Source organism: Aphelocoma coerulescens, chromosome 4 (assembly GCF_041296385.1).
Source record: "Aphelocoma coerulescens isolate FSJ_1873_10779 chromosome 4, UR_Acoe_1.0, whole genome shotgun sequence".
Taxonomy (NCBI): Eukaryota; Metazoa; Chordata; class Aves; order Passeriformes; family Corvidae; genus Aphelocoma; species Aphelocoma coerulescens.
In genome coordinates this window covers 30,017,089-30,029,537 of record NC_091017.1, presented here as the reverse complement: position 1 = coordinate 30,029,537, position 12,449 = coordinate 30,017,089, and the positions used below count along the sequence as shown (strand labels likewise).

Genomic DNA, 12,449 nt, shown 5'->3' with positions numbered 1-12,449 from the left:
CAAAATACATGCCATATTTATATGTATTTGAATTTATTAAGTGCACTTGCAAAGAACTTTTACAGTTTTAGAAAACTTTTATTATCTGATAGGAGATAAACTATTGTCCCTACGTGAAATCAGTAGAAATTTTGCCATTTCAGGCATAGTTTTGCTTGTCTAAGTAGACTGATTCAACACACAGGATTAGCAAACTATTCAAGGAATAGAGTGCAGTTCCTATTATTAGTACAGTGAAGAAGCCATCTCTGGAATAGCCCGGGCATTTGGAGTTAAAAATTTTAAGGAAATACATAGTTGGGAAGAAATAGCAGGTTGGAGCAGACCTGTTTCTTGCTGTGTCCCAGGACTTCATCAGTATCAGTAATTAATCTTTGCCTTTGTTTCTTTCAGGGCCCTCCTGGTCCAAAAGGCGAGAAGGTGAGTTGATGTTCGGGTGATTCTTACAAGGTGACTGGAAAGCCCTCCCAGCATGAACTCAAGAGACCGTTTGTATTGATGCAGTGAAATGTTAGATTATGTAAGAGAGCTGGGTAGCACACAGATGCTGTGTTAAACCTATCATCTCATCTTTCCACTTTGCAGGGAGATCAAGGTGATCAGGGCCCTCGGGTAAGCATCTTAAAAAAAATGTTACACTTCCCCTTTGCTGAGTAGGCAATTAGCCTTTAGTGCAAAACTAAATTAAAATACACTGTCTGAGCTAATTATGCTTATTAGCTGCATTTACCCTGCATGTTGAAGTGTCTGCAGGACAGTAATACTGAACGTGAGCAGGTAGTGTCTGGGAAGATTTGAGTGATTCCATAGGGTACAGTTTCCATTATGGGTGGAAGCAGGTTTCGCAGTGATTTTGCTCTGCTCTATAAAGCTGGCTTTCCTAACCAAACCATTCAGTTTCCCCAGCAATGTGTTCACGCCATGCATGGGCTTCCACAATGCAGAGGGCCAGTGGGTTTCTAATAAATGTACTTCTGGATTTCATGAACAATGTAGCTAATATTTAGTGAATTATAAACAAATATAATGTATGCATGTATTAGCTTTTTTCTCTGACATATATGTATTTAATATTTTTAATAATAGCAATATTATCATCGCATAGTTACAATCCAGACAGTTAGAACATGGTTTAATTTAGGAAATGTAAAGGTTCTTTTAATTTCTAAATATCATGTTTATTTTAACAGAGAAATAGAGGAATACAGGAGTGTAAGTTCAAATGGATTGGCTGTGCTAGTTCACTCTTCTTTACATCTGTGCTTCATTAGAAAACGCTTGGTTACATTGTTCAGATAATATAGTAACTCTCTTTGGTTACATGTTTATAATTTTTTCCATAACAGTATGTTCCATGGATTATTTTCTTCTGTTAACTATGTTAAATATTTTGAATTTGCAACCTTATTTTATTCTACTGTTCTGTTTCATATAATTTGATTTAATTGGATTTTAAATTTTTTCAGTCAGTAAGATTATCTAAAGTCACAACATGCTTTTACAGCTGATTTTGATGTTAACTACCAAGGTGTCCTGTTATGCTTGGTGCTAGGGCTGCACATCATAAAGACAGCAGCCTGAGAGTGAACAGCTTTAAATATTATTTCAGTTGAAACTCAGTAAGAAGAGTTGGAAAACTACTCAAGTAAATAAAAGAAAGTAGAGAGTAACAACGAGAGCAACGTGCTTTTTTTCTAAGCTAACTAATACATGAACTAAAGGTTCTGAGTGATTTAAAAATTTCCTTTTAACTTCTAAGCAAATTTAGTATCTCTCAGAGGCCATAGTGGGCTGGTATTTTGTCTGGTTCTGTGCTACAGAGCTTCATGGGGAATGTGAGGAGAGAGACGGCAGGGAAGCAGAGCAGTGCCGTGCCTGTGGCTTAGAAGAGGATGCTCTGTTCAGGTGGCATAAGACAGGCCCATGTGTAAGTGCTTGCACTAAGTGGCCTTACATGCAGAAGGATGCGTGTTCTTACATTCACATTCACAACTGTGGCCTTAGGTTCAAAAGAACAGGAGAGAACATTTGATGGAAGTATCAGAGAGGGATGCAATAACAAATACGGAAGAGCAATGTTGTGAAGAATATTACATAAGTGAGGATAAGAATCTGGAATTACGACTGTTGGAGAAGTTTCCAGGGAAAGACCCAGAGGTCTGAACACTGGAGAACAAATGAAGTGGTATCAACACAAGGGAATGATGATGCAGAAATCTTGGCAAAATGTTGAAGAGGTGTAAGAACTTTTGAGTGGTGAAGCATGTGTGGCTTTCAGTGCCAGGTCTGGAAGTGTTGGCAGTGCCCGGTAAGAAGATGCGGGTTTGATCAGTGTTACTGCAGTGGGACCTCTACTAGGCAGAGGCTGTTGTGTCCCACTTTGCCAAAATACACTCTGTGTACTGTCAGGCACTAGAGTCCTTACTGAGCCATACAAATCATGGTTATGACTGTTTGTGGGTTTGGTAAATCAAGTGCAGATAAAAAGCAGAAAATATCCAACCTGAGGAGTTCATGTAAAAGGACATCACAAAGTTGTATCTGCAGCAGCAGCTGGCATTTGAGACTGAATTCTGTATCTGATTACAGAGAAGGAATTCAGGAAGGTCAGCAGTGGAGAGGAAGAGGTGGTGACTAGCATCTTGTGGACAAGCTGAAACTTCACCAACTCTTTAGTCAATGCATGTTCCAGTAACATACCTCCTTTTTAAGTATATGGGTCTAGCCTGGGAAATTTAGCCAGTGTTGGTTTTCCCTTAGTCTATTTTGAATGTGTTCTACAACTTCTCCTTTTTCCCCCCTGCATATTTTCACAAGTAATAAGTACCATGAAGCCTCTGACCATTTTATGTGTTTCATGGTACAGCAGTTATCTCTTCTGATGACTGTCTTCAGGGTGAATCTGCTCAACCTGCTGTGCCAGGGGATTTACAATATAATTAGTCGAAATTTTATGTGTAAGCCACTCATGCACCAAATGAAACTAAACCCATTTAGTCCTGGTTGGTTACCTTTACACATAGTTTTCCATCACTGCGTGTGTAAGATAAACAGGTTTGGAGGTAATGGCATACAATATTATTTTCGAGAAATATTGTACCTGAAAGTAACTGGGGCATGACATTAATGTGTGGATTTGACAAGTTTGCAGACAGATTGGATATAATATCCAAGAGCAGTGAACATTTTCATGCTACTTCATCTGGTATAGGTAAGGTGCCTGACGTTTCTTTGGGTTTATATTTTTACATATTGGCTTGAAATAAGCATTAACTTGGCAAAAACTGTTAGTGTTCCAAGCTATGACTGAAATTTCAAAATGACCCTTACTCTTTAGAAAAGCTGCTTTCTTTTCTCCAGGCATTTTAGTAAAAGAAATCAGAATAAAATGTAGACTGTCCAGGTCAAGATGAGACTTTACACTTCCAAAATTCTGCTGAAAAGAAAAGATATTCATGAAAACACTTTGCAAGAGGCAAAGATAATGCTGTTTTCTCTCCCACCCAAGTTTTTACCTTGAGATTTTTGAGGGATCTTTCTCTCTGAAATAATTTAAAAACCGCAAAAGTAGGAATCAGTTATCTCAAAATGTCCACAGTCACTGGACATGTAAAATATATACTGAACTGCTTTGAAGTTCAGGTTTTCTTGAAAATGCCTTCAATAAAGTCATACACTAAGAACTCAACCCTGCAAATACCACCCAGTGGTCAGGTACATGTATTTTTAGAATAATGTGTCTGGGGTTTTGTGTTGGCTTTTTTTAAGAATCTGAGGAGTTTTCGTAAGTATTCAGAAGTAATGTGTGGATCAGTCTCCTTCATTGTGCAGAGATGGCATAAGGGCTCTAGTTCATAATGCCATGTGGCTTGATCTACCTATGTCCATGCTATCTGTAGAAAATATGAGCCAAAACACATTCTAGTAGTGTGAGTGATATTGAAATTCATACCCTGGGTGTGAGTTTGAGCAGCAAGTTAATATAGCTTTTAATCACATGAGACCACCGATAAGGTAGTGATGGTGAGTCCTGATCTTATTTGGAAAAGATTATATTTTTATCTCTTTATGTATTTTTATATCAGATCTCTAATTACTCTGAAGTTGTGGCTGACTAAACATTTAGGTCAAATGCAGAACTAGCTTTCCTTGATACCAGTGTAAGAAATGGTAATGTAAGTACATCTTTCGGATGCTCTTCTTTTTGCAGAGGGCATGGCTTCCTGAAATGTCCATGGAGATTTGCTTTACTGTACTGAGCCATGAGAAAATTTAAAATGATGTAGTTTAGCCTGTGGACTGTTAGACTAGATGGTGATATCAGGCTGCTCGGTTCCAGTTGTTCAGTTCTAGTCCAGTTTAAAAAAAGCTTTTGAAAATATCATGATGGTAGGATTGCAAAGGATGTATTGTCCAAGTAGAGACTGTACCTTGATAATGGAAATTGGTCTTCAGAGGTCAATGTTTGGGAACAGAACAGCTGGTACAGAATGTCTTACTGAATGTGGAGGGGAGCTTGGTAACCGAGGATGAGGAAAAGGCTGAGGTACTTAATGCCTTCTTTGCCTCAGTCTTCAACAGAAAGCAACACCCTTCTGTAAATGACATAATAAATATCTTCTGTCCTTTAGTTCAGATACATGAGCAATTTCTTGCTTATCAGGGCTAGAAATCATTAGCTAGCAGCTGGTTTTAAATTGGTTTTGGTCTAGGTGAAATGAGATACCACCCAGAAGCCATACTTAAGTATTTTCATAAAATAATTTTCTCCTTTTGGTATATTTAAGTGAGTTTGCCTGTTGGCTGGTGTGGCACAGAACTGATAATATCTCTAAAAATGTCTTAAGCAGGAAAGATGAAGTTCTAGAAAAGACAGGAACTCAGAAGTTTATTTTATTTTTGTTAACCTTCATTGACTTGAAGATTAAAAACATTCCTTGAGTCCTGTTAAAACAGTTAGGTTCAGATAAAGATATAATGTTCTTTTCTAGTTAATCCTTTTCCCTGTTTACTTTTAATATATTTGCTACTTATTTGCTGCCTGGTAGAGAGAAATCATTGTTTTGCAAGTTCTACTCTTCTGTGCTGACAGATTATTTCAAAATCACCTAATATCGACAAAAACCTAGAAGCAGTCTATTTACTGAAACAACTAAATACAAGTGTGTGTATATATAGACATAAATTCTCTTTTAAAAGTGAAGTATTGCTTCACTTGTTCTATTATATATACAACTTTTATAAACTATCCCATATTAAAGGGAAATTAAAGGTGTGAAAGCAGTAAATTTTGACCTGATTTTTTTAAATGAAAAATTTAAAAAGCGTTTTTTAATATGTATGCATTATTATTAGTTAATATGTTTCTAGGAAATATATAATAAATATTTTGAGCCTTTTCCTACTCCTAGTGACAATGCATGGAAAATCTGCATTCATGTCCTTAGAATCAGTACCTCAGTCATAAATTAGAAAATACTAGTTACTGAATGATGATTAAACCATGACCATCAACTTTTCACCCTCCTTTAAAGCCATCCTATTTGGTACTATATGGGGGGATTTGGTTTTGGTTTTGGGTTGTTTTCTTTGTTATTGTTTGGTTTTCTAAAGAAAGGAACAGGTTTGCTTCACAAAGTAAGTAGTAATATATAAGTTAATCTGATTTCCTGCCTTCCCCAAAAACAAAACTTAGTTTTTTGGAGTGAGGTCAGGCTGACATTGCTAACTGTAATGAATGTAGGTAAATCATTTATGTTAGAGGAAGCCTTGTTCCCGAAAGTTTCATGCTGATAATTTTTATCCTCATTCAACGTCTTGTCAAAGTGAAAATGTTTAGTATTAGAGTCAAATTATTATGTTAATTAAATACAATTTTGCATAATTTAAACATACTCTATAAATTTCTTCTGCTCTTGATGATTCTTATTTATGTCTAAAAGCATATTTTTTGTTTTACTGTATGTTACTTCAGACATGTAGCAGACACAGGGAGCTGCTTTAATTTCATACTTTACCATTATGATTACACTCATGGTTGTTTCTTCTGTTGTTAATTGCCCTGTGTAAATCAAATTATAGATCAAGTTATGAGCTATATCTAGCTACTGTTTCAGACTGCACTCTTAGTGTGCCACAATAAGAATATTTAAAAAGCATTAGTGATTCCTTCTGTTAACTTTCACCAAAGCAGAATCATTGAGAAAACTTCTGGACATCTGGTTTAATGCCAATTTGTCTGTGAGCAGTTAATTTAACTTCTAAGACTTTGTTTCCTTATCTGCCAGGAGGCAGCAGGGGTATTTACCTACTCCGTTCCTGGGACTAATTACCTGTTCTACTTCACTGGTGTTGGGCTGTTGTGGCTCCCCTGTTTTCCATTAAGGCGAAACAAGGGTAACAAATTGGAGCAAGGTAACTTGGAGCTCTGTAACGAGGAGAAGTTAGGAAAGAACTCAGATGGTATTGGCTGCCAACTTTGTCTGAAGCACTGGGACACTCCGGCTTGAGAGTCAGAGTTCACAAGAGTGTCCTTTTGGCTGTGAATGACTCTCTAAGGCCAAGCTATGCCTTTGATGTTCAGCTCCTGAGGTTCCCTTGGGGAATGCAGAACAGCTGTGACGCTCCAGAGAAGGTGCCACATACCTGCTCCCGAGACGAGGATGTTGTCATTCCTGTCTTAAGAGCTAGGCAGTGCTTGTCTTGCTCTCCACCAGTTGGCTTGCATCTTGCCCCTTTTTAGTAATGCCAGAGGAATGGTGAGGAAGGAAGTCTCTGTACATCCTGTTCCTTTTTCTACCGTCCCGTCCTGTGACTGAAAATACATCATGAAGTTGTTGTATCTCCAGCTACAGCTGCCATGCAAAAGTGCTGCAGAACTGAACATATGAGTTAGGCAAATTTGATTGAAAACAGCTCTAAAAATTTAATCCAATCCTAATAACCATCATAGAAGAAGCTTGAGCCACTTAACCTGCATCATGTAAATGCAGCAGGTATAAAATTTGAAGAGAACCATAAGCCAGGACAAAATATTTTTTCTTTGAGGAGCAGTTTGGTTATGGACCATCCCATCTTGCAGTTGACTGGATGCCTACAACCACTTTCAGTGAGAATAGCAGGTTTGCCTTCTGGAAGGGTATTTTATGGAGGTCAGATGGTGATCACTCATCAGAACACATAATTGAGTTGTGTAGGAAAGACATTTTCCTCGCTGAAAATGCATCTAATAGTAGGACAAAAGTAGAGAAGGGTTGGCTTTTTTGACTTTTATTCAGTTTGAATGCAGTGTGAGGTAGAATTCACTGTGAATACAGAGGTGATCATAGGAAATAATGCTTCTACAGCGATCTGTTTATGCCAGGTCTTAAACACTTTTTTTAATACAAAGTGTGAATCATTATATAGTGTATTCAAATCAAAACTCTTTTCTGAATGTTTGCCTAAGTGAAAAGAAATTTCTGGATTTTTGTCTTGTTGTGGTGTACTGTTTTTGTTAGCAGATTTGCTGCTGGAGAAAGCAGCAGTTATGATAAAAGGGATTATATAAAAGAGCTCCTGCTGAGAGTCCATGGCACTGTACAGGGTGATACCAAACACTGTGTTCCCCAGGGCAGGTACAATAATTAGCCACAGGACTGGCACTCAGTCTGAGGGATTAATTAGAACTGGGGGTGGTGTTGGAGAGAGGCAGAGCAGCCATAAAGAGTGTCAGGATTACTCTGGCCTGAAGCCTGTGTGATTTGATGTGAAATAGCAGCAGCTGGCTGTAACCTTAGGAAGTGCAAGAGAACAGCAGGTGGTAATTCCTCTCTCATTTACCATGTCTTCACAGGAACATGCAAGCTTGTGCAGCTTGGGTTTATTGGCAGGTCAGAAGGAAAATCCTAGGGAGGACTGTGACATTTACTATACTGAGCAAATGCAATAGTCAAACTGGAGCGTATGCAGCGCAGTGTAAAACCAGAAACACTGTTGCTTAATGTTATCATACTTGCCTTATGACAGGGTTATAATATTGACCTCCTGTGGACCAGTGGACAAAGCTGAAAGTACTGTGAAAAATCTAGGACAGCTAGTGGGAATTACATCCTTCAAGGCTGTGATGAATGTAACAGGAGAACTATTTCATCTAGTTATAAATTCAGATGGGGAATAATACAACGTTCTGGCATCCCTTGGTTTTCTCAGTAGCCATTGTATGGGGCAAGTAGGGTTTACCTACGCTGCCAGGTAGGTAAGGTGGTCCCATGGCTGTTAGCCTCCGTCGAGCATCGTGTTTTGCTTGGCATTTGGGCAAAAATGGCAGTGAGGCATGCAACAACTGTGCTAATTTAGAAATTGTAGCCAGCTAGCATTTCAGGGTGAGCTTGAGTAGCTGTCAGCAGAGGAATTTAGTAGACCAGTGGTCGCTGTTGATGACTGTAGTGTTTTGTATTCTGTTAGGGCCTCCCAGGGTGGAGAACAAGAACCCTTCCTATGTGCAGTTCAAGAATCAAACCAAATAAAGAGAAAATTGAGTAACTTTAAGTCCGTCGTTCAGAACAGCTTTAGATAGAGAAAAAATAAAACAGATCCAGGGGATATTTGTGGCTGTATTTATAGCAGAGTGACAGGAAAGGAAGAGAACTCACTTTGTGGGAAGGATAGCTCTTTTTATGCCTTTTTAGAAGCACACTGTGTGCCAATTATTATCTTTCATGGATGCCAGAGGGTGCAATGCCTTCTAAAGCCTCCCACACATGCAAAAACTATGGACCCATTGTAGTTTCTTTGCTGGGTTCCATTTAGTGTTCCCGTGTTTCTGGCTCTCTCCAAAGATGGGTGTTACTCATGGGGAGATGATACAGGTCCAAACTGGCATTGCACATATCTCAATGTTATGTCTAAGATTATGACTGCTTTGGGCAAAGGAAGGAAAGCTTTGTCCTGCTTGGGAACAAACTGAAAGAAGTAACTACTCTGCAGATGGAGGAATGGGATTGTCCCCTTTTCTCACATGTTGTTTATGTGGGCAGAAACTGCAGGACTGATAGCTAATCTTGAACTTGCCTGTGGGGGGTTGGGAAGCTTTGAAAATGCTGGGGCTGGACTGGGAAGTGCTGAATGTAAATGATTTTGTGTACAGCTACACAAATCTTTCCAAAGTCTTCCATTTCTTCCCAAGAAAAAAAAAATCTTTCATGACAAACCAGTATATTTTCTGCATAAGTGCCTTTCTTAATTAATTCTCGTTTCTCCGTCAGGTTGAAGATGAAATAAATCAAAATTAATATGAGTTTAAAACATCCAATTGCAAATATACTAATTTAGAGGTAACTGAAAATTACTGTGCTGTAATTCTAAAGGCTGATAAATAAAAAATGAAGTTGTTTAAAAATTTTCTGTTTATCCATTTTTTCAATAAATATCATTTATTGCTTGCTATTCAGATTTTACTTCTTACGTAGGTTTCTTGTTTGTGCTCCTTTCCATTACATGGGTATTATAGTTTTATCTAGGAGAGAAATGGACCATGTGCACAGCAGGGCTAATGAGTCACAGATGTAAAGATTCTGGCACATTACTAGCTAATAACTTCTTTAACTTATATTCCATAATAAGATAAATGCAAATTTGATACATCTGTTTCCTAAATGATGTATCATTCCAGTCTTATCAGTGTCTCAGGAGTGAGTCTCTTTATATGTTGTGAGTTTTAGCCTTTTTTGGTATTGTTTTCTGTTTATTTGTTTCTAAAGAGGAGATTTCAGGTCACTGAGCAATGCAGTTAGCCACACCACAGTTCATCCCAGGAAGTGGGAAGGCTACATTTAGCCACTGGCTTTATGGGATTGACTTACAGGGTCTCAGCTTCCTCATCTCATGGATCTATAGCAGGAATAAAGATGCTAAATGCAACTCCAAGATGTCAGTGAAGAACATGTATGCATCACAAAGTTACTCTGCCTTTTTTGTAAAGGCTGGTGCACTCTGTGATCCAGAGGATCTCTGGTGTGGTTGCATGTGGAGATGAACAGAGCAAGTGCTTGCCACATTAAAAGAATCTGCTGCAGCTGAGAGACCTGGGAGGCTGCCCTGGGCCAGCTGGGCTGCAAAGAGCTCGTGTGCTACAGCAACATGGGCTGCAACAGCAGAGCCTTCATGAGGGACTCCCCAGAAGGCCGCTTGCCTGGCAGCAAGAGCCGGCCACAGCCTTCCCTTTAGGAGGTGCTAAGCTGCCGTGGTGCAGCTGTTTGCTGCAGGAGGAGCCCCCAGAGGGGCTGTGCTACCAACTCTACCTCATAAAGGTGGTCTGTGGGCATGTAGGGAGCTTAGAGCTCCTGGCTAAATTTTATTGTGTTCCTCAGCCTCTCTGCCGTTGAACAAGGCTCTGCTCCTGACAATGTGCTATGCTAAAGGCAAGGAGAGGACTTAGGGGTTTTCTCCTCTGTAGGAATTCACTGCTCAGCTGCATAAGGTTTTGGCTTTATCAGAAGGTTTAAGTCATAACCCTACAAGGTAGCTCGAGAGAGGTGTTGAACTGAGAGCAAAATTCACCCCCTTGTATTTTGACAGCAGGCCACAATTGCCACACTCTTCCCTTTTCATACCAGCACAGTGCAAGTTCTGCACATATTGGTAGAGTAGAATATGAGAAACCATATGTGGCATACAACACTTGAGGGGTAAAAATGGATGTGAAAATACTGCTATGTATCTCTTGAAAATTTTGACCATGGCCCTTATGGACTACCCAGTATCTAGCAGTAGATTTATGTTCAGTGTGTATAGTTAGGTATGTGCTACAACTTTATGTGCTGAATGTCATATGTTAAACAGAATGTGAGGAGCAGGATATTAATTATGCAAAGTACTTCAGCGTATACTGTCATTGCTGTCAAGTTCTGCAGCAATCCAGTCTCAACTTTTCACTTTTTGAAGTGCTGTAGTACATTTCAATTGAAAATGGCTCAATCGTGTGCTGGCTGATAGTCTTAACAATTGTCAAATGATCATAATTTATTGTAATTTTAAGGAAGGACACCTTCAAGGTGTCCTTCCAAAATCTCTTGATACTCTTATTGTGAACTTGCATCTGCAGTGCAGTGCAGACCCAGCTCTGTTTCCCATATGACAGAGAGGCCGTTTCCTGTCAGTCGCCAGTGTGGGGTGTACTAAACGTAGTGTTTGTTCTGTTTGTCTGTTAGTAAATTGTCTCTGTGATGTTTGTGTTGTGCTGTTCTCGTACCATGTTATGCTGTGTCCCTAGGGCCTGCCAGGCTTCCCCACAGTTGCTGCTCTGCACAGTAATCAGATCCTCACCGTAAAGGTTTGTGGCTGACATGTGCCTGTTCAGTCAGGTCTCTCTGTATCAGCATAAAAGTGCACATGAAAAATTGTTTTTAACATGGAATATGAGTGAATCCTTATGGTGTACCTACACCAACCCTCACTGCCTTTGCATTGATCTAAGTACTTCTGATGCAGAGTGTGGGATCAAACCTGTAACTGTGTATAGTGTTACCCCTGGAAATGCCTACATTCCCCCTGGTCTTGGTCAGTCTCTTATTTTCAGATGAGGTTTTTCCTGTTGTTTAGCTTCCCTGAGGCATACATGAGTGTGGAAAATGTCAGTGAACTCTATACTGGTTACATGTAGAGTCCGATAATTGTGTTAGATATCAGAGGTTTACTCTGTACATCCAGATTTTTTCAAAGTGGATTTGCAAATTAAGCAGGAAGCAATCTGGTCAAGCTGGAGCTTCAGTCCTTATGAAAATAACACCATTCTTCATGGCACAATATGCTGGTTAGAAAATCTGACTGAAAGTTGAACTGGTGCTTTGTCTCTAGAAGCTTTGCTGTAAGACCAACATATAAAAATACGGAATTTTAGAGCCTGGGTAATGAAAAAACTAATATACATTCAGAATTCTCATGCAAAATCTGGGGAGAAAGCAGTTACACATTAAAGTCATTGTATATGATTTAACTCATAAGTAGTATGTCCTGTACAATAGAGGTAATTTTTTTCCAAAAGTAAATGCACAGTTTCTTTCAGGCAGAAGCACCAGTTCATATTACATTAGCTATTAAAAATCTAATGAATATGTCTTTATTTCTTTCTCGGGCCTTCTGATGTCTATTCTTCAATTCTCTCATCTCTGATCTTCAACCTTTGACCTCACCTGCCTGATCAGATGGTGTTTCCTAAAATCAATCATGGGTTTCTCTCTGCTGATCAGCAGCTCATTAAACGCCGCCTCATTAAGGTAGTGCTTCATCTCACTGGAGTCTGGTTCTTCTTTACATTCATTTTACTCTTTGCTGTACCTTTTTATCAGATGCCTTTTTATAGCAGGTTATTAATTTGAAAATGCTTTGAAATTAAGCAACTGTTAATGGTATTAACAGTTAAAAGACCATGGGTGGCTTTGCTAAGTGATCCACATTTGAGATGCCAGCAG

General features: G+C 39.0%; 1 protein-coding gene across 1 annotated transcript in view; it reads left to right on the top strand.

Moving 5' to 3' along the window:
- COL25A1 (collagen type XXV alpha 1 chain) overlaps positions 1 to 12,449 on the top strand; it is a 309,918-nt gene that overhangs the window by 200,468 nt on the left and 97,001 nt on the right. The window contains exons 6-8 of the mRNA XM_069012103.1: positions 394 to 420; positions 586 to 612; positions 11,252 to 11,311. Coding sequence (XP_068868204.1) covers positions 394 to 420; positions 586 to 612; positions 11,252 to 11,311 — 114 coding nt within the window. The remainder of the gene's footprint in view (positions 1 to 393; positions 421 to 585; positions 613 to 11,251; positions 11,312 to 12,449) is intronic.